Source organism: Trichosurus vulpecula, chromosome 4 (genome assembly GCF_011100635.1).
Source record: "Trichosurus vulpecula isolate mTriVul1 chromosome 4, mTriVul1.pri, whole genome shotgun sequence".
NCBI lineage: Eukaryota > Metazoa > Chordata > Mammalia > Diprotodontia > Phalangeridae > Trichosurus > Trichosurus vulpecula.
In genome coordinates, this window is record NC_050576.1 from 158,060,340 (window position 1) to 158,081,519 (window position 21,180).

The 21,180-nt window shown below is 37.0% G+C and overlaps 1 protein-coding gene across 1 annotated transcript; it reads left to right on the plus strand.

The window, feature by feature from the left end:
• Window positions 1-351: 351 nt before the first annotated feature.
• Window positions 352-1,299, plus strand: LOC118848714 (olfactory receptor 6K3-like). The gene has a single exon (XM_036757730.1). It carries the CDS (start codon window positions 352-354, stop codon window positions 1,297-1,299), a length of 948 nt encoding a protein of 315 aa, XP_036613625.1.
• The last annotated feature ends 19,881 nt before the right edge of the window (window positions 1,300-21,180 follow it).

Here is a 21,180-nt window from a genome sequence, read left to right on the forward strand (position 1 = left end):
AGTATGGAGAGATTTCATTTAGCCCTGATACATCTGAATTTAACATTTACTTTGGTAAGAAATGTTCTCAGCTTTTTAAACTAAATTTGGAGTCCTATTATCACAGACAGTTAAATAAATTCATTTAGCAGAGATGAAGATTTTAGCTTTGGTTCTCAAAATAAAACCAGGATCAGATACCTGGGCATTTATTTGTTTATCTATCTATCTGTCTATCTATCTATCTATCTATCTATCCATCTACCCATCTACCCATTTCTCTCTCTCTCTCTCTCTCTCTCTCTCTCTCTCTCTCTCTCTCTCTCTCTCTCTCTCTCTCCCCCTGTTTTAACAGGTAAGCCTTCTGAGGATATGGAAAGGAAAAACCAGACAGCTATATCTGAGTTTTTCTTCTCTGGGTTACCCCGGTTCCAAGATGGTGGCTTCTTGTTCTTCATCCCTTTGCTTCTTATGTACATGTTCGTTGTCATTGGGAACCTCATGATTTTCATTGCTATAAGACTGGATTCCCGGCTACATAACCCCATGTACAATTTCATTGGCATGTTCTCCTTTCTGGAGATCTGGTACACCACAGCCACCATTCCCAAGATGCTCTCCAACTTGATCAGTGAGCAGAAGACCATTTCCTTCACTGGTTGCCTCCTACAGATGTACTTTTTCCATTCTCTTGGAAATTCTGAGGGCATATTACTGACCACAATGGCCATTGATAGGTACATTGCCATCTGTAATCCACTCCGCTATCCTACCATTATGACACCTAGGATGTGTGGCCAGCTGATCACAGGTTCCTGCATTTTTGGCTTTCTTGTGCTGCTCCCTGAGATCGTATGGATTTCCACCTTGCCCTTTTGTGGCTCCAACCAGATTCATCAGCTCTTCTGTGACTTTGCTCCTGTCCTGAGTTTGGTCTGCACAGACACTTCCATGATTCTAGTTGAGGATGTGGTCCATGCTATTGCTATCCTAATTGCTGTGCTGATCATTACCCTCTCCTACATCCGGATCATTGTTGTAATCCTGAGTATCCCCTCAGTAGAAGGTCGCCACAAAGCTTTCTCTACCTGTGCCTCTCATCTCACTGTCTTCATCATATTCTATGGCAGTGTATCACTCATGTATCTGCGCTTCTCAGCCACTTTCCCACCATTCTTGGATAGGACCATTGCCCTCATGTTTGCTGTCCTTGCTCCCTTTTGTAACCCTGTTATCTACAGCTTGAGGAATAAAGATATGAAAAAGGCCATCAGGAAACTCATTTGCCCTCAGAAGGCATTCAGCATGCCAGGGAGTTAAATCTGAGTCATATACACTTGTTCAAAGTGGAACTCTTCCCCCAATACTGAGTTAGATTCCACTGGAAGTTATTCCCTGAAATCATGTTGTTGTTGTTGTTTTCTGATCAATGGTTTTCCTCTTTTAGTTTGAATCTTGGCTCTATGATTTGGAGGTTGGTGGGATGATGCAAAGCATTCTAAGGATTGAGTAGCTGGGCAGAAGAAAATTATTTTCCTCTAAAATTCAAGAATAATTGAGGGTTTTCTGTCTTCCAGAATCTCCAGATAGTTCATTGTTGTACCTTGTGCAGCCACCTGGGCTAAATAATAATCAATTTTATTATATTGACTTCTCAAAGATCTTTCCTTTAATTCTTTCCACTTATTGGGACAAGACCCCTGTGTTACAAAATGAGTAGAGATTGCCCTTACGTTGTAACTGAGAAAGAAGGCTTAGAAGAATATAAGGATTTTCCCAATGAGTCCCTGTTGATGCCACAATAAGAATTCAGGTTCCCTAATTCTCTGCTCAGGGACCTATCCAACTTACTTTGCTGATTCTGCCCCATGCAAGTGCCACATGTTCTGGGGCATATGTGTAAGTCCTATCTGTAAAATGGTAGCATAATGCTTCTGCAACAATGGCTTAGTGGTGACATCCTGGTGGGTACTGAAGAGACCAATCTGAATGGACCTTGAGTCAACTCTGGTAACCCACTGTCTCTGGAATTCACTGTGCTCCAGAGGGTATTCATTTACTTCTAGATGTTATATCTGCAGTGCCTACAGTTACTCATCAAGACAGAGGTGTCTGGTGACGTTTCCACAGTCCAAATGAATATACTCATCTTGTATATAAATAATAATGGCAGAAACTTTACTTTTCTCACTTTGAATCCACATGGTACCTTCCAGCATAGTGCTGCATGTTTGGTGAATAAAATTTTTCAACAAATAAAAGGAATGTAGTTCAGGATTTCTGAGTTCTAAATTCTGAGCCTCCTTATTCTCTTGTCAGGCCCATTAGAGAAAAGAGGAAGAAATGACTCGTTGTGTCTATACTAGGCTCATCTAGAGTATGATAGTATTTTTGTAAGTCTTTCTGGTCTAGGTCTTCTTGGAAGTTGGTTTTCTGTCATTCTCTCTCTCTCTGTCTCTGCCTCTGTCTCTGTTTCTCTCTCTCTCTCTCTCTCTCTCTCTCTCTCTCTCTCTCTCTCACCCGAAAGTCACTGACAGGAGCACACAATTGGAATGCTTTGTCCCATTATCAATTGCTGATCTTTTATTGATGTTTGCCTCAGGTTCCTCCTCTGTAAAAGGCAGATAATATTAGCACCTAACTCCCAGAGTTTTTGTGTGGATAAAATGAGATCAAATGAGATAATATTTGTAAAATGCTTAGCACAATGCCTGCTCCATAATAACTTCTTTATAAATGTTACCAAGACCCAAGGCAGTGGAGTAAGCAGTAAATTACCATAACTCTCCCATATTCACCTACAAGTTATCATAAAATAGTGCTGCAAAACAAACCTGGAACAACAGAACCAGAAAAAAAGACAGGGTGAAACAATCTTTTAGACCAAGAAACTTGGAAAATTAGCAAGAAAGGTCTACTCACTCCATCCCATGAGCCAGCAGCAAGACTCACATCAGCAAACCAAGGAGCTCCTGAGCCCCAATGTGGTGGAGTAGGCAGATGTCAACACCAAGACCCCCCCCCCACCAATGTGGCTCAGCATAGGGAGGGGAATGGGCAGACTCCAGCACCATGAACCACCATGTGCTCCAGCACAGCCCTGGGCAAACAGACAGCCAGTGGCCAGACCTCCATGTGCTTCAATGTTGCTCTAAGGAAATATAGAAACACCCCACTGGCCTCAGCACATGCCAGACATCAACACTAGAACCCAAGCTCATCACCAAATAAGCTGCCAGAATGATACAGCCTCCAGCAGTAGCAGCCATACCCACTCACCTCCTCAACACAGCACCAGACATGAGGGTCCCCTGTGGGCCTCAGGGCAACACCAGTGTACCACCAGGTAAACCCTGGCACAAGAAGCCTGACACAATTCCCCTTCCACCCTTCCACCCTGGGAGCAGAGCTGAAATTTAAAAGAATGGAAAGAGGTCAACAAAGATGAGCAAAAAGTAAAAAAAAAAAAGCAACAAAAAAGAACCTGATCATGAAAAGTTATTAATGTGATAGGGAAGATCAAGACACAAACTCACAAGAGGACAACAATGTCAAAACACATATGAGCAAATCCCCAAAGAAAAACAGGAAGTAATCTCAAGCCCAGAAAAAAACTCATGGAAGAGCTCAAAAATGAGCTTAAAAATCAAATAAGAGAGGTAAAAATAGGGAAAAATAAGAGTGATGCAAGAGAATTATAAAAAAAAAGAGTCAACTGCTTGAAAAAAGAAAACAACTATTAAAAAGTAGAATTGGCCAAATGGAAAAGGAGATATAAAAATCCACTGAAGAAAACAACTAAAAATGTACAATTGGCCAAATGGAATAGGAAGTACAAAAGCTAACTGAGGAAATTAACTTAAAAGTTAGAATTGGGCAAGTGGAAGTTAATGACCCTATGACACATCAAGAATCAATCAGATAAATTCAAAAGAATAAAACAAATAGAAGAAAATGTAAAATACATCATTGAAAAAATAAGAACACTAGAAAACAGGTCCAAGAGATACAATATCAGACTCATTGGACTACCTGAAAGCCGTAATCAAAAGGAGGACCTGGATAGCATGTTTCAAGAAATTAATCAAGGAAAACTGACTTGATATCTTGGAACCAGAGGGCAAAATAGGCATTCAAAGAGTGCACCAATCACATCAGGAAAGAGATCCCAAAATAAAAACTCCAAGGAACATTATAGCCAAATTATAGAACCCTCAGGTCAAGGAAAAAAGACTGTAAGTTGTCAGAAAGAAAGAACTCAAATATCAGGGAGTGACAATTAGGATTACACAGGACTTAGTAGCCTCGATGTTAAAGGATTTGAGGATATGGAACACGATGTTCCAGGAGACAAAGGAACCAGAACTACAACCAAGAATCATGTATCTGGTGAAAGTAAGCATAATACTTTAAGGGGAAGAATGGTCATTCAATAAAATAAAAGGATTTCAAACTTTCATAAGGAGAATACTGGAATTGAACAAAAAATTTGACCTCCAATATCAAGACCCAAAAGAAGCCTAAAAAGGGAAAAGAAAACATAAGGGATTCAATGGAGCTGAAATGTTTATATCCCTACATGGTAAGATGATATTAGCAAATCTTAAAAATTATAGCTTCTAATAGCATAGCTAGAATGAATACACATAGAAAGAGAATACAGGTGAATTTGAAGGAATGACATAAAAATAATTAAGGGATGAGAAAGAATAGTAGAAGGATGTAGAAGGAATGAAGAGATAGAATGGGATAAATTATTTCATGTGAAGAGACACAGAAAACCTATTACAGTGGAGGAAAAATTGTGAGGGTGGGTGATGGGCATCACTTGAACCTCATTCTCATCAGTATAGACTCAAAGAGGGAATAATACATACAACCAGTTGACTATAGAAATCTTTTTTACCCAACAGGAGAGTAGGAGGGGAGGAGATTATGTAAAGGGGAGACTGACAGAAGAGAAGGCGGAGCAGGGGTGGCAGAAGACAGAAGCAAAGTGTTGTCAAGGAGGAAAAGGGTGAAAGGAGATAAAGAATATATGGCAGGAAAAATAGGATGGAGGGAAATACACAGTAATCATAACTGTGTATGTGAATGGGATGAACTCTCCCAAAAACAGAAGCAGATAGCTGAGTGGATAAAAACCCAGAATCCCACAATATATTGTTTACAAGAAACACACTTGAAGCAGAGACACATACAGAGTAAAGGTAAAATGCTGAAGAAGAATATATTATGTTTCATCTGAAGTAAAAAAGGCAGAGATAGCAATCCTGATCTCAGACAAAGTAAAAGCAAAAATAGACCAAATTAAAAGAGACAAGGAAGGAAACTACATCTTGCTAAAAGGTAGCGTGGAAAATGAAGTAATATCAATATTAAGCATATACGCACCAAGTGGTATAGCATCCACATTCTTAAAGGAAAAATTAGGCAAGTTACAGGTTTATGACCAAACAAGAAAGAGAGAGAGCACTATGAAATGTAAAATGGATAATTTTGGTAATATTAATTTTTTTTAAAAAGCTTTAGTACGAACAAAATCAAAGCTACCAAGATTAGAAGGAAAACAGAAAGCTGGGTAACAGTCTTTACAGTAATTGTCTTCTAATGCCTCATATCTCAAATATATAGGGAACTGAGTCAAATTTATGAGAATACAAGTCATTCCCCAATTGAAAAATGGTCAAAGGATTTGGTATAGGCAATTTTCAGCTGAAGAAATCAAAGCATTCTATGGGCATATGAAAAAGTCCTCTAAGTCACTTTTCATTAGAGAAATGCAAATTAAAATAACTCTGAGTTACCACCTCACACCTATTATATTGGCTAATATGACAAAAAAAAAAGAAAATGACAAATGTTGAAGAGGATGTGGGAAAATTGGGACACTAGTGCACTGTTGGTGTAGTTGTGACCTGATCCAACCATTCTAGAGACTAATTTGGAACTATGCCCAAAGTCCAACCAAACTGTGCCATTTGATCCAGCAATACCACTACTAGGTATGTATCCCAAAGAAATTGTTAAAAAAGGGAAAAGAACCTACACGAGCAAAAATATTTATAGCAGTGCTTTTCATGGCAGCAAAATGTTGGAAATTGAGGGGTTGCCTATCAATTCTGGAACGGCTAAACAAGCTGTGGTATATAAATGTAATGGAGTACTACTGTGTAGTAAGAAATGATGAACAGGCAGATTTAAGGGAAAAAAAGCCTAGAAAGACTTGTATGAACTGATGCAAAGTGAAATGAGCAGAACCAGGAAACCATTGTACACAGTATCAGCAACACTGTATGATGATCAACCATGATTGACTCAGCTTTTCTCAGTGAAACAAAGATCCAAGACAGCACAAAAGACTCATGAAGAAAAATACTATCCTCATCCAGATAAAGAATTGATGGACTCTGAACGTAGATTAAAACACTTTTTTCACTTACTTTATTCTTTTTTGTGGCTTTTTTCCCTTTTGATCTGTTTCTTCTTTCACAACTGTGACTAACATGGAAATACATTTTACATGATAGCACATGTAAAATCTATATTAAATTGCCTACCATTTTAGGAAGTGGGGGAGGGGAGGAGCAGAGAAAAATTTGGAACTCAAAATCTTGTAAAAAGCACATGCTAAAAATTGTCTTGACATGTAATTAGGAAAAAATAAAATTCTATTACAAACCAAAAAAAAGTTAGCTATTGTTGTTATTGTTAAGTAAATAGAATCCCTTAAACCCTTTTGAAGGAAATAACCTCATATACACTTTATTTTGCCCCTCTCTGGTGTACTTAGTATATAATAATACACATTATAGTTATTTGTATATGTCCATTATTATATACCCAGAATGTACATTCTATAAAGATATGAACCAATGTTATCTACCCTTTGTATCTCCCACTAGGTCTAGTACAATGCTCTTCACATAGAGACTCTCCAAATTATGCCTGATAATTTAACCAAACAATTGTCAAACATAGATCTAGTGGTTTCTTCCTACATTTTAACCTAGATTACTTGAATTGCATAGAAAATGCCTAGTCTAATTAGCCAATACACAGACAAAATAAAAACAAAATTGGCAGATCATAATTGTAAGCACATTTATTATAATTTTTTAAAAGAGAGAAAATAAATAAAGGAGAATAGAAAAGGAAAGAAAATGGAACCAAAGTTGATGGAGCTTGGGGAACACCCCCCCCCCCTTTTTTGGCTCATTTGCCCTTTATCATATGATTCTGCCTTGTTAGTGGTTAATAGCTTTGTTTCTATTCTAAGATTTTGTTAAACAAATTTTTATTTATAGATTTTGTTAAACAAATACAATCAAAGAAACACAAAACAAAGGGAAGAACCTTGCACAAAACCTGTATGTAAAAGTGGGGATTTCTACCCTTACTTAAAATACAGTCACAGAATACTCAGACATCTTGGCTGGATTAATCATTGAATAAAAAGTAAACTAGGCATAAATAAGACATTTCTCAATTTGAAAGTAATATAGGGGCTTTGGGCAATTGGAGGAAAGAAATGATGCCACACAGGACATATCTTATGAGGCAGCTAGACCAGCAGGGTCTGGAGTCAGAATACTTAAGTCTGAATTCTGCTTCAGACACTAGCTTTATGACCCTGGGTAAGACTTAATCTCTATCTCTATATGCCTTAGTTTCCTCTACTATAAAATGGGGATAATAAAAGCACCTATCTTCCAGGGTTGTTGTTAGGATCAAATGAAATAACATTTGTAAACTGTTTAGCATAAGGCCTGGCACATAGTAGGTGCTATATAAATGCTTATCATCATCATCACCTCTATTGTTATCATAGTCATTATCATCATTATCTTCAATTGCTTGAAGAGAATCAGCCCCTTCCTGTAGGGCCATGGTTAAAATAGCAAGTCAGCCCAGGTGTTCAACCACTTCAGAATCAGGTCAATTGAATGATGATTGAAACTAATGGTGAAGGACTTCATGGAAGTAATTGCCTTTGGGAAGATAGGCAAGTTTCTTAGCCCTCTTCTACATTTACTGTATGACATCTTGGTGAACTTGCCCACCAATACAAGTGCAAATTAGAGAAATGTCCCCTGAGCATGTTACACACACATTTATTTTGTATAGGTGTATATGTAGTTTTATTGAATCTTTATGTGTTTTTTTACATGATAGTCACTTTGCGTATACACTTTTATGTATGTATGTAGCATCTTATCTGCAATAAAGTCATTCCTACTAGCAGAGAAAAACAATTAGGCAAAACCCACTGATATAGCAATCATGTCTGTGAATATATGGGACATCTAGTATTCACCATCCTCCTCCTCACTACTGACCCAAGGGAAAGGGGATCTCCTGCGTTTGAACCATTCAGAACTTGGAGGGTGGTGTTCCAACTACCACAGTCATTCCTAGTTATGCATCTAAGGAACCTATCATTGTATCTTTAATCAGGGGTCTGGTTTGTAGGGTGCTATGGGTTGAATGCTGTAGCTGCATCTAGTGAGGCAGGTGGTAACTGATTGACATGTGTTCTAGTGCATACTTCCAACAAACTTTGATTCACTCTGTAATCAGAAGTCTCTTATACAAGTCCTTTCCTGTAGCCAGTTACTCAAACCCAATCACTGGTCACATGCCCTATAAGGGTAAAACAGTATTATTGGACTAGTTACACAAGAGTGGGGAATCTGTGGTCTTGAGGCCACATGTGGCCCTCTAGATCTCAAGTGCAGCCCTTTGACTGAATTCAAACTTCACAAAACAAATCCCCTCAGGGAAATGATTTGTTCTGTACTGGACTCAGTGAAAAGGCCATACCCAAGGACCTAGAAGGCCACATGTGGCCTTGAGGCTGCAGGTTTCCCACCACTGGCAGTAGATTTGGATACTGCTATAGAAATAGCACAATTACATTTGTTTTTCTGTTTATATCCCCAGTGCTTGGTATATAGGAAACATTCAAAAATGTTTTTTTTATCATTGATTCATTCCTTTGAGCAATATATTAACATACTCTCTTACGATATGCTTGTAGGCAAGATGAAGAAATGTAGCCTAAGTATTAATACAATTAGATACATTGACAACTGATCACATACAAAATTGGTGATTAATGGATTGAGGTTAAGTTGGGAGGAGACAGAAAATGGAGAGACTTAGTTGTGTTCTATTCAAGATTTTTATCAAGGATTCGAATGAAGGCCTGGCTACATATATATGATTTATAAAAATAAGGGATGACACTAAGAATTGGAGGAATAACCTACTCAAAAGATGACAGGAAGGATATATAAAAAGATTTAGCAAGCCAGAATAGTAAATAAAATAGAATAAGTTTAAACTAAATAGTGACAAATATGAAGACCTACATTTGGGTTGAAAAACTCAAGTGTTAAATATAAGATGGGAAAGAAAAGAGTTCATGTGGACTATAAAATCCTATAGCTTTAGTGCTCAATATGAGTGTAGCTAGGTGATACAGTTGATACAGTACTGGGCTTGGAATCAGGAAGACTCACCTTCCTGAGTTCAAATCCAACCTCAGACACTTACTACCTGAGTCATCCTAGATAAATCATTTAACTCTGTTTTCCTCAGTTCCTCATCTATAAAATATCTGGAGAAGGCAAACTACTCTAGTATCTTTGCCAATCTGAAAATGAAGTCAGAGAAGGTTGGACATGACTGAAAAAAACTAAACAACAACAACAATATAAGTCAACTCTATGCTATTTAAGTCAAAAAACTAATGTGATTTTAGGTAGCTGTTAAAAGTAAAGGGTCCAGGAAGAGTTAAATAGGATAAGAAAGCAAACATATATTACCAACTGTGCCATTATATGTAGTATTCACATAAATTATGCCAAAGTTTAACTGACTCATCATAGTGCTGTGTCCAGGATGAGGGCTCTGATAGTCCAGCAGATATAGATGATCTCTCAGATTGCTTCTAAATTTAAGATACTACTAGATTACTACCAACCCAAATGGTATTCTCTAGTTTCATTCCACAAAGTCCATCAATGACCCTAGTCTTTCCTACCATTGTACTTTATTTTATTTAGGATTTACTGTTGTCTTTTTTTTTAAACATTCCATTTCCTGATATGTCCCCTCCCACAATCCCCATCAAAACATTCCTTGTAACATAGAAGAAAGAAAATAATTAAGCAAAATCAATCAATATAGCAAATGTATCAGCTTATATAATATTTTGTATCTGTCATCCTCCACACTGTAGGGAAGTATGTTTTATCATCTGTCCTCTGGAGGCAAGATAGATCATTGTAATTAATCAAAGTTTGGCCATTTTTCAGAGTTCACTTATTTTATAATATTCATCTTGTATATTCAGTGATTCTGCTTATTAATCAGGTCTTCCCATGCTTCTCTAAATTCTTTATGCTTTTTAGTCATTGACTTGGATACAGTATTGGCTTAGCTGGTTTTCATAAAACACAAACCTGGGAGACATGTAGTGGCTAACTTTTGGATGACAAAATAAGGAGCAGCTGGAAAAAGCAGTAAGTTCATTTTTTATTCCTATTCGTGTTCATTCTAGCAGCTAATGTATACTTAACTTCATCAAATTAAATTTTGCTAAGATTAATTTTAATATGGATGAATGTAGACATGCTGTTAAAGTAAATATGAAAAGAGACAAATATAAACAACTGAACTTAGATTTTTTAAAAAAATCAATTGCATAAGTTCAGGTTGGGGGAGAAGAAGCTAAGCAGTGATTTGTGTGGTTAAAAAAATTGCAATATGAGTCCATGACTAGAGTCAGTTAACAGAAAAGCAAGTGTGACCATGAGTGAAAATGTAGTAGTTAAAACAAGGAAAGTTTTAAAACAAGCATCTTTTCCCTTTGGGTTGGTTGGATGGCATCAAAATAATCACTTCCATTGTATGTACCATACTTTAAGTTTGAGGTTGACAAACTAGAGTGCCTCTGGGCAATCAGAAAGGTGAGTGAAGGGACTAGAAATCATATTATATTAGAAATAATTGAAAAAACTAGAGGCATTTAATCTGAAAAAGAGAAGAGATGGTCACCATATTTGAAAGTGGTGAAGGGTTATCATGAAGGAGGGGGATCAGATTTGATTTATTCTCTGTTGCTTTATGGGGAAGAACTTTGACTCATCAGTGAAAGATAAAGAGAATGAGATTTTGGCTCAATAATGGATCATAGGATCACAGAATATAAATAATCAGAGTTATTTAAGAGTGAGATGGCCTGTTTTGTGAGGCTGTATTATTTTTTTGTCAAGTTTTGGTCAAGTTTAATCAAGAAAAGAGCAACAGATAAGAAGAGCTTCCCTTCCATATAATCTGGCTGGTGGTAGGGATGCAATAGGATTGAAAAGCTGTAGACATACCATTACATACAAGGTCATTGAGAGGAGTCAGTGAACTGAGTTGTCACACCAAGGGAGAGAGCCACTAGAGAAAATCCAGGTGCAGATCAGGACATTTACATGGGAAACATGTAAATCCAACAAATCTAGGAACTCAGCCATGACAAGAAACATCAAAGTGACTGTCAGAAGCCAACTAAATAGAGGTGAGTTCAGGAGCAAGGCTTTCAAGGAATGACAGATTTTTATCTTGCTTAGCATGATGTTTCTCACAGTGCTCTTTCATAGTAGATCTGCTTGTGCTGGCAAAGGTTCCTTGTGTTTCTTAACAGGAGACTGCTATCAATTGTAAAAACAAAGTGGTGCATATTCTTCATTTGAGAAGCTCAAAACAGCACTGGATGGTATAGAAAGGATTCATGACTGCTATCTATATTCCAATGGTGGCCTGGGCTCCCTCCTAGAAAATAAGGTGAAAGGAATGCATCTCCATACTTCAGGTTAGGATTGTTGTTGTTTGTCCTTTGTTTTCAAAGAGGACCAATGACATCAGGAAGATGATGTCTTGACTTGCAAGTGAATTGAATTTAAGTGAGGCAGGGCTATGCAAAGTCATCAGCCTCGTTCTCTCCTCCAGGGTTATTTGAGTCCAGTGGCAAGACATAGGACAACTGAAGATGACTCCCAGATGCAATGGGAAACCTTGGTTTTTTTAAGCTAAGGTCTTTCCCAGGTCTCAGTTTGTCTGAGGCAACACCCATTCATTGATTTAAGGCTAGGTAAGATCTTGCCATAACTCACAAGTGCTCCAATTGCATGATAAGAAGTTTTTAAGTTCCTTTACTTGGTCATAACCATCTATCATCTCTTCTTGTGCCATATTCATTCTAAACCTATTCTTCATACTCACCATGAATTAGATCCCTTCATTTCTCAGTATTTTACAAGGCTTCCACCCCTGCTATGGCTATATTCTCCTCCCTTCCCATTGTCAATAATGAGGCATATATCTTTAGCTATGACAAATATGTGGATTTGTTTTTACTGAATAAACTTACCTGTGGCAATGGAAGGCTTTTATTTAGGACAAGTAGAATTGGGGAATGAGGTGGGAGGTATTCATGATGTAAAAAAGTTAGAAAAGAAAGAAAACATTAAAGGGCTAAAATTACTGAGAAAAATTTTTAAAAAAGATCACAGATGGAAGTTCAGAAGGGGGACACAGAAAAGCAGGGGCATATTGATTCTATTGTATGAAATTTAATCTATACTTAAAAACAAGGTGTGTTACAGATATTCACAATTTCATATTCAGTCCTCTTACTCATATATGGAAATATTCATCTTTGTTACATTTGTAATTAAAAAAAAAACAAGGTAGATTAAAGCAGGTAAGGATGAGATAGAATTACCAAAAAGATATACTCCTGTAGATAAATTCAGAAAACAGAAGGTGAAAGCATGGTGAAGAACATGTGGGTGAAGATTAAAAGTGAGAGAATCAGAAGCAATTTGGCCAGTAGACTAGGTCACTGGTCTGGGCAAATTTTCCTGTGTCAGACCAGGCCTTTTCAGAAATGTAAATTAGCCCTGTCACTTATCCCTACTTCTTTTTCTGCCATTAACCTCGGCTGTCAGATGCATTACTCCAATGCCCTACTCCAGCACTGTCTATTCCCTTAACTCTGCCCTCTGGAATTACAGAACACCCATTCCATAATTAACAAAATTCCCTTTATTCTATATCTCCTTCTCTCCAGCTTCTTTTGTCTTCTGGCACTTACAGAGACATAATTTCCTTCTGAAGACACAGCATACCTTATTCTTTCTATTGCTGGTTGTATTTTTCTTCATATCTTCATATGACACACGAGTCCTGGGGGAAGAGACAGAATACTCCTTTCTCTTGCATTACTCTTTTCAGACTCTCACTACCAAGATCACTTAGCCTCCTCTTCTTTCCTACTTTGACATTCTCTCTATCCAAAGTTATCTCTAATACAGGACCTTATGACTGTTATCACTAGCCACCAGGAAATTTTCTTTTCTTTTTCAGTGAATTTAGTGGCTGGCTCCTTCATCATTTCCACTCTAACTCTTGCCTGACATAAGGTGATGTTGCCTCAAACATTCTAATTTCCCAGTTCCTCAATCTACCCAGTTCCCAAGATCCACTCTCCTGCTCCAATTGATCTACATACAAAACAGTTTACAATTTGATCTTGCTATAACTTACAAATGTTCCAATTGCACAAGGAGTTCTTCTTGTGCCTTATTCATTCTAAACCTATTCTTCATACTCACCATGAATTTGATCCCTTCACATCTCAGTATTTTACAAGGCTTCCACCCCCGCTCTGGCTACACTCTCCTCCCATCTGAGTGTCAATACCTTGTTCAACTCTACAATGTCTTATATTCCCAAATGTTTTAATCTTTTCCCAGTCGTCACTCAAGCCTTTCCAAACACCGCCAATGGATTATTCTCACCATTTCTCCTCTACTCCTATTTATATGTTGTTGATCAGAGCTGGAGGAAGTTATGTGACCATGTTGACTGGGTCCTCTACAAACTGATGTTATCTATTTTCAGTTGGGCCCTCACTGCAGCAAGGTTAGCGGCTTTTCAGTGCACCCTCTACTTCATACAGCACAGTTGCAGTCCCAAACCTCTTATCTTCTCAAACATCCGCACTCTCAGAGCTGAATATTATACATTACACTTTACTGAGAAAATTGAGACCGTTCACTTCCAATTGGTGAACTCCTTCAGGGACCTTCTATTTTGCACAATAAGCCAACAATGCTTCATCCCCTCCATAACATGCTTCTCAGTCTCCTAGAATATAAGATCCCTGAGGACAAGAACTGTCTTTCTTTTCACCTGCATTTGTATCCTCAGTGCTTAGCACATAGTTAGCTCTTAATAAATGCTTGTTTTCTGCTTTGTCTGTCTCCCTACCTATTCTCAATAATAGAGATAAGGTTTCCATAAAATTTATGGGAAACTAGAGAAAGTAGTGATCATTCCATCCTAGGTTTGTGATAGAGAAGAGCATGGAAAGATATATTCTTAATGTGACAAAGATTTTGGGAAAGCAAATATCAACAGGTTTGGAAGAGTAGGTACCATCCCATAAACTAAAATTCCATGGTGACAGTCAGTCCAGAAGGGATAGAAAACATGAAATATAAAAGCAATCCTAATAAAGAAGAAAACATAAACAGGAATTCTCTGAAGCAGCCAATGTATTTACACAGAAAACTCCAACCCACTTATATTTTCAAAAGTACTGAAGATGAGAGCAAAGACAAGTAACAGAGAATGAGTATAATAAGAGCATGCTACAATCATGTAAAGATATCATCAGAATGCAAGCCAAATGAGGAATATTAGGGTAGCAAAAAAATTCTTTAGATACATCAAGGGAAAGGGGGTTAATCAGAAATGGATAGGGGTGGGGGCATAATGAGATAATGGTACTTGATAAAAAAGAGAATATAGAGCTGTTCAATTTGCTCTATGTTCTCCTGTGAGGAGAGTAGCTTTTACACTGGAAATAATTGCAAAGCAAAAATTGCTGATAGGGAATTGGCACCCAAAACAAGTAAGGAGAAGAGAGAACACCTATCATCAAGTTACCTTTGCTGAACTAGCTGCTTCAGATGAATCATACCCTTCATTACCAAAAGAATTGGCAGATGTGATTGCTAAACAGCTGTCAATGACATAAAAATCACATACAATGAAGCAGATCTCACAGGACTACAGAGAAAAAATGCTGCCTGTGATTTGTAAAGGAAGAATAATATAGTTTAAAAGCCATACGCCAGTGAAATTAATTTCTATTGATAAGAAAATTATAGAATGGATTATCAAAGAGAAAACTAGTGAACATCTAGAAAACAAAATGGTGATTACAATGAATCAACATATCTTCATCATAGTCATACACTACTTAATTTTTCACAAAGTTAATAAACATAGAACATAGATATGGTTCACCTAGATTTTAGCAAAGCATTTAATAAAATATTTCTTACAATTCTTTTGGAAAATATGGAGAGATGTGGGCTATGTAATGTTGAAATTAGGTGGTTCAGACTGGTGAATGGCCAAATTCAAAGAGTATTCAATAATTGTTTAAGTTTAGCATTGTGGAATGTCAAAAGTGAGATGCCCCAAGGTTCTGTGGTTGACACTGAGTTGTATAACTTTTTTTTCCAAAGAAACATAGATTGGATGTCTTTAAACTGGCAGGAAAGGAAAAAAGCTTGGAAGAATACGTAGTACACTGAAAGAGAGAGTCAGGATTCAAAATATCTTGATAGACTAGAGCATCAGTTGGAATACAATATGATGAAATTCAATAGGAAGAAATGTAAAGTTTTATATGGTTTCAATTCTACTAATACAGGATGAGAGGGACATAAGTTAATAGAATTTTGTCTGGGAAAAGATGTTGGGGTTTTAGTGAGTCGTAAGCTCAATAGTCAGTGGTGTAATATTACAAAGCTAATATAATCTTGGGCTGCATTAAGAGAGACATATCCAGTAGAGGTTGCTTATGTCCCTTTGTACTCTGCTCTTGTTAGAACACACCTGGAGTATTTTGTTTGCTTCTGGGCACCACAGTTTAAGAAGAACATTGTTAGCAATGAAAAGCATCTAGAAGAGAGAAACTGAGATATCAAAGGATCTTGAGTCTATGTTGTATGAATATCTGTTGAAGGAACTGAGGATTTTTAGCTTGGACAAGAAAACATGTGGGGAATCATGCTAGTCCCTCAACCATTTGAGGTGCTGTCGTGTAGAAGAGGGATTAGACTTTTTATACATTGCCCCAGAGGACAAAAGTAGGAATAATGGGTAGAATAATGGAAAAAGGGTGGGGGGTTGGATTTTACGCTAGATATCAGAGAAAATATCCAATCAATTAGACATATCTAAAGTGAAATGGGCTGCCTTGGCATGTGGTGATTTCCACCTCATAAGAGGCTTTCAAATAGAGGCTGGATCACTTCTTGTTAGATATTTTATAATGGGGATTCCTTTTGGGGGCATGGACTGGACTAAGTGATTTCTGAAGTCCCTTCTAACTTGAAAAACAAAAAACAAAAACAAAACTTATTGATTTTTTTAGTAGGTTGGTATTATAATATTTATTAAAATAATTCTATGGGTTAATAGAAACGGCAAAGAACCAAAGAATTAAAATGCAAGCTATGTAAAATCCCAACTAAAACCCGAATGTGTCTAATGTATTCATTCAGTAGCTAACTAAAAGCCCAAGAAAGACAACACTCTCAATATAATAAAGTACTGCAAAACAATTGGCAATTTTCAGTTATCAAAATTGTGGGTTTTGCATTTTGTACCTTTTTCTCAATCAGGAAAAAAATTCTTTTTGAATGTTATATAACATACATATAAAACAAGATAGAAAAATACATTATAAACTTATAACAATGGCTGTAAATACATTATCTTACATGTTTCTCATAGGCAATAGGTTGGTTATGGTACATACATAGCATGAAACTACTAAGATAATAAAGAATAGACAAAATACATGTCAGCTGTACGGTAGCATACAAGCGACACTCCCATCTACCCACTCTAAAAAAATTACATAATACTGTCAGAAAAAAGTCTTAAAAGTACATATTTTAATAAGAAATAAATTCAATAAAGAATGATAATACTGAGAACCAAGGCATTCAGAGATTTCAAAAGTCATGTTTTTTTTAGTTGATCCAAAATTTTGTCAACTGAGTTTTCAAAAGTTTGTTTAGAGCAAACATTACTCGTAAATGTCACACATGTATTTCATACACTTACTTTCTTCCCAATAAAAGACCTTTGATAAACATCTAAAATGTCCAGGTTTATCATAGTTGAGATGAAACTGGAACAAATACTGGTATCATTTTAGCAAATCTCTCCTCAAATGTTTTGAGTGTTGCGAGTTTATTCAACCAACCAAAATAAAAATCAAAATGGCACAGCATATATTGTAAGGAAATCAAAATACTGCATATGTAACAGGAAGACAAAGCAGTGGCACATTAAACAAAAGCTAGCTGAATATAAAGGGATGAATGTCTATTGCATAGTAAATGAACTGAAAATCATTTCCAAGTGAGACAAGGTGATAGATGAGGTCACCATGCAGGTGCTTACTGAGCTTTACTGCTGACCTTTGACTTCAAAGCTGTGAAGGTATGTAAGAGGGAATGAGTTGATAAGTTGGGGAACACAATGTCACTTGATAATTTGCCATGTCTGGTACTGAAAAACTCATTGATTTTGTAGCTCTTTGAACTGGTAAAATTTCAGGACAAAAAATTCAAAAAAGTGGAGAGGCACAAGGCAAGCTATATATAAATTAATCTTAGAGCAGTGCTTACACTGAATGACAATTTGAAGAAAATTCCGTTTACTAGGTATCTAAACCTTTTTTTCTTCTAATGACTAACCATCCAGAGTATTTCAATTATCAACTCAACTTCATAAGGACTAAGGACAGCAAGTAAGTGGAAAAAGGCAGCCTTTAGAAGCTGCTTTCCTTTTCTCCCTCCATAGATGTCTATATCCTAGAGCCCAGGGAGCCCCTATATTGCCAAGGAAACAGATATCTACAGTATTACTTGGAAATCTGTATGCTTAGTACATTTAGTAAAACCTGCCCTGAGCCATCATTTCCATTTGTTCAGAAGCCAGCTGTTATAAATTATAGTACTTACAAAGCCAAGCAGAGGAGAGATTTGCCAATCTGTTCCCTACCTCAGCTTCATGAATCAGAGCCATTTCTTCATCCAAGGACTATTTTGTCCTTATGCCTTTGTCTATAAATCACAATCTATGGGAAGCCTTAATTGCCAAAAGTCCATGACCTAGGGAGGACAACCCTCTTTTAGAGACTTTAATCTAGGACCTTTATGACAATGGGATAATTAAAAATAAGTGACAATGTCCATCCAATCCAATAGGTTCTTTGTGGCTTTCAAACTATGTTACAGACATACACATTGCTTTGGGGGGTTTCCACAGGAACCATGGCACAACTTTGTACTTAAAGACGTTGTTCACACAGAACACATAATTCCCCATGTGCTCTGTGATTAATTTCTATTTAGCTTGGCTTTATGCCTCTATGCTTTTCTTGAAGTTTTTGTCTGTTCCCATGTACTGAATTTTTACCTGTTTAGAAAACTACAAAATTACATATACTTTTAGTTAGAAGAGGGCCTCAGAAGCCAATAGTAGTCCAACCTATGCCCCTAACAGAATCTCCAGTATAACTCCAACATAGCCTTCTGCTCATAGTCTTCTCCATTCATGCTTTGGAATCATTTCATCAATCAAGGAGGAGTGATCAAGAAAGAAAGATCAATATCAGAGGAAAGATGAATCAGATTATCAGGCTGAGGCACAGAATAATAATAATTCAAAGCATTGCTCTTTAGCAAGAAGGAGCCAGATCATTTAATTCAATTGTTATTTACTACCACAGGTCATTGTAAAAGGACCAAGAATGGGTCAATAGTGTCCCATGGAATTATGAAGATTTAACAATGTATATTTTTGTATCTGGTATTGTAACATGAAATAAATAATTGAAGATCTTAGATTACAACTGTTTAGTAAGTTGCTGCTCCTATATCTGTCTTTCAAAAAAGATATACTCCTTATAAATGCCCCTATCTTGACCATTGCCTTTAAACAAGTCACACATCTCCTGGCTTCTCTGACTCTTCACTGTCCTGCTTCAGCCTAATTCAGCTCAACTCAATAAACATTAATTATGTACCTAATATGCATCTGAGACTTTGGTAGGCCCAGGGGATAAAAAGACAAAGGTGAATGTAACAACAATGCTGTTTGCAGCTACTGTGGAGGTATAAGACCAATAACACCAGCATACAGGAGGGCTGCTAGCACAAGTTCTTTGATGTGCTTTTCTAAGGAAATTAACTTTAAGGGGTTAACAATCTTACTTTAATGAAACATATATACATCATTCACTTAGTTTGGGGGAAAATTCAGAACTCTGAACTTCAGAGAAAACAGAAATAGAAATTACAAGCAAAAATTATATAAACAGATGAAATAACACAGATCAGTAGACAAGGCTTCTAAGTGTCTGTCCATAGTGATACATACATAATTAACAGAGAGAGAAGCACCAACATCTGGGTTTTCAAAGCTGGGGCGCTCCTTAAGGGCTACACAGAGGCTCGTCTGGCCAAGTCACAGAAACACTCTTCCAATGAGTGAGCCCCCAAAGCAAAATGCTAACCTCTGAGTATATATACACTTCTTCATGGTCAGAGGGCATCAGAACCATGTGACTCAACTCATGTGACTTAGGCTTTCTTGTGACTTATTCAGGTCATCAAAGACTCTTGATTGAAACAAAGGCCAGACTCAATCAGTGCTGAGAAGCATTCCAAAAGAAAAAACAGCAAAAAGTTTCACCCTACTTGCCACCACAGTGACACAGTCTTTTCTGTCGAGAAGTTTACACTCTAATTGCAGATGCTTAACATGTACACCCACTGGCATGATATTTACGAATGTGAGGTCTGGATTATGTACTTTGAGAAAATTTGAGGATTAAAAACATCACTTTCATTTGGGTGAAACAGATTTCCATGGAGTATATCTGAAGTGGGCCTTGAAACATCAGGATTTCAATAAGCAAAACAAGAAAGAAATGCCTTGTAGGCATGAATAAAACCCTGTGTAAATGCAGAGTTGAGAGATGATAAGACACAATGAGGGAACTGCTCATCCAATTTGTCCAGAACATTGAGTTTGTTAAGGGAATACTGGAAAGGTCAATTGAGGATGGATTGTTAAAGACCTTGAATGCCAAGATAATGTGGTTGTATATTATACTAACAAAAATGGGGATCCAAGAGAGTCATGAGATCATAGATATAGCTACTTTTTGGTAGCTTCTCTCTGCTACATTGGATCAGGAGGATAACATCAAAATCTCTTTAAAGGTATAAGATCCAAGAAATCCAGGCATCACAATAAAATAAAATTTATGCGTGTCTGCTGGCAACTTGAGTCCCATATGCTGAAGCCCTTGCTGTTAAGAACATCAGAGGCTATATAATGAAATGAAGCTTTTCTTTTAAGTATGAGAGCCCCAGGAGCTTCCATCTTTAGACTGCTGCTTTCTTCACGGACTCATATATCAGATATTAATCTTTATAGATGTGGATCAAGAAACGATCTGAAGCATAGACTTTGCAGGCTTGGAGAAGTGAATCCTAACTCAGTATTTGCAGCTGATATGTTCCTGTACATTTCTGATATATTGACAGCCAGCTGAATAGATCTCATATCTTTCCCATAAGTATTGCCTAACACATGTAAGTTTTGTGTATGTGCTGTCCTTTGTCTTCCTTGCATGCATATTGACTCGTTACAAAACTACCAATTTTGAAAACATTTGCTTCCAAATGGAGGGGAAAGTGAAAAAGAGAAGTTGATCACTCTCCTGATTCCAACACCCACCTTGATTCCCCCTGCCCAAATGTACAATATCCTCAAATTCAACATATATGTGGTGATGTCCAAAGGGTTATTAAAATGAATAACAAGCCTTCAGGAGAAGAAGTATTTCTCATCTCTCCTTTCTGAGTATGCTTTCCCCTTTTTCTCCAATTACTCATTTTTTTTTCTCCCCCTACACACAAATCTCAAGGATCATTCAAACCTTAAATGAAACAGGATCATCAATGTTCATTAGAGAAATTGGTCTATAATTTTCTTTGTTTTTTCTCTTTTTGATTTAGGTATCAAAGTCATATC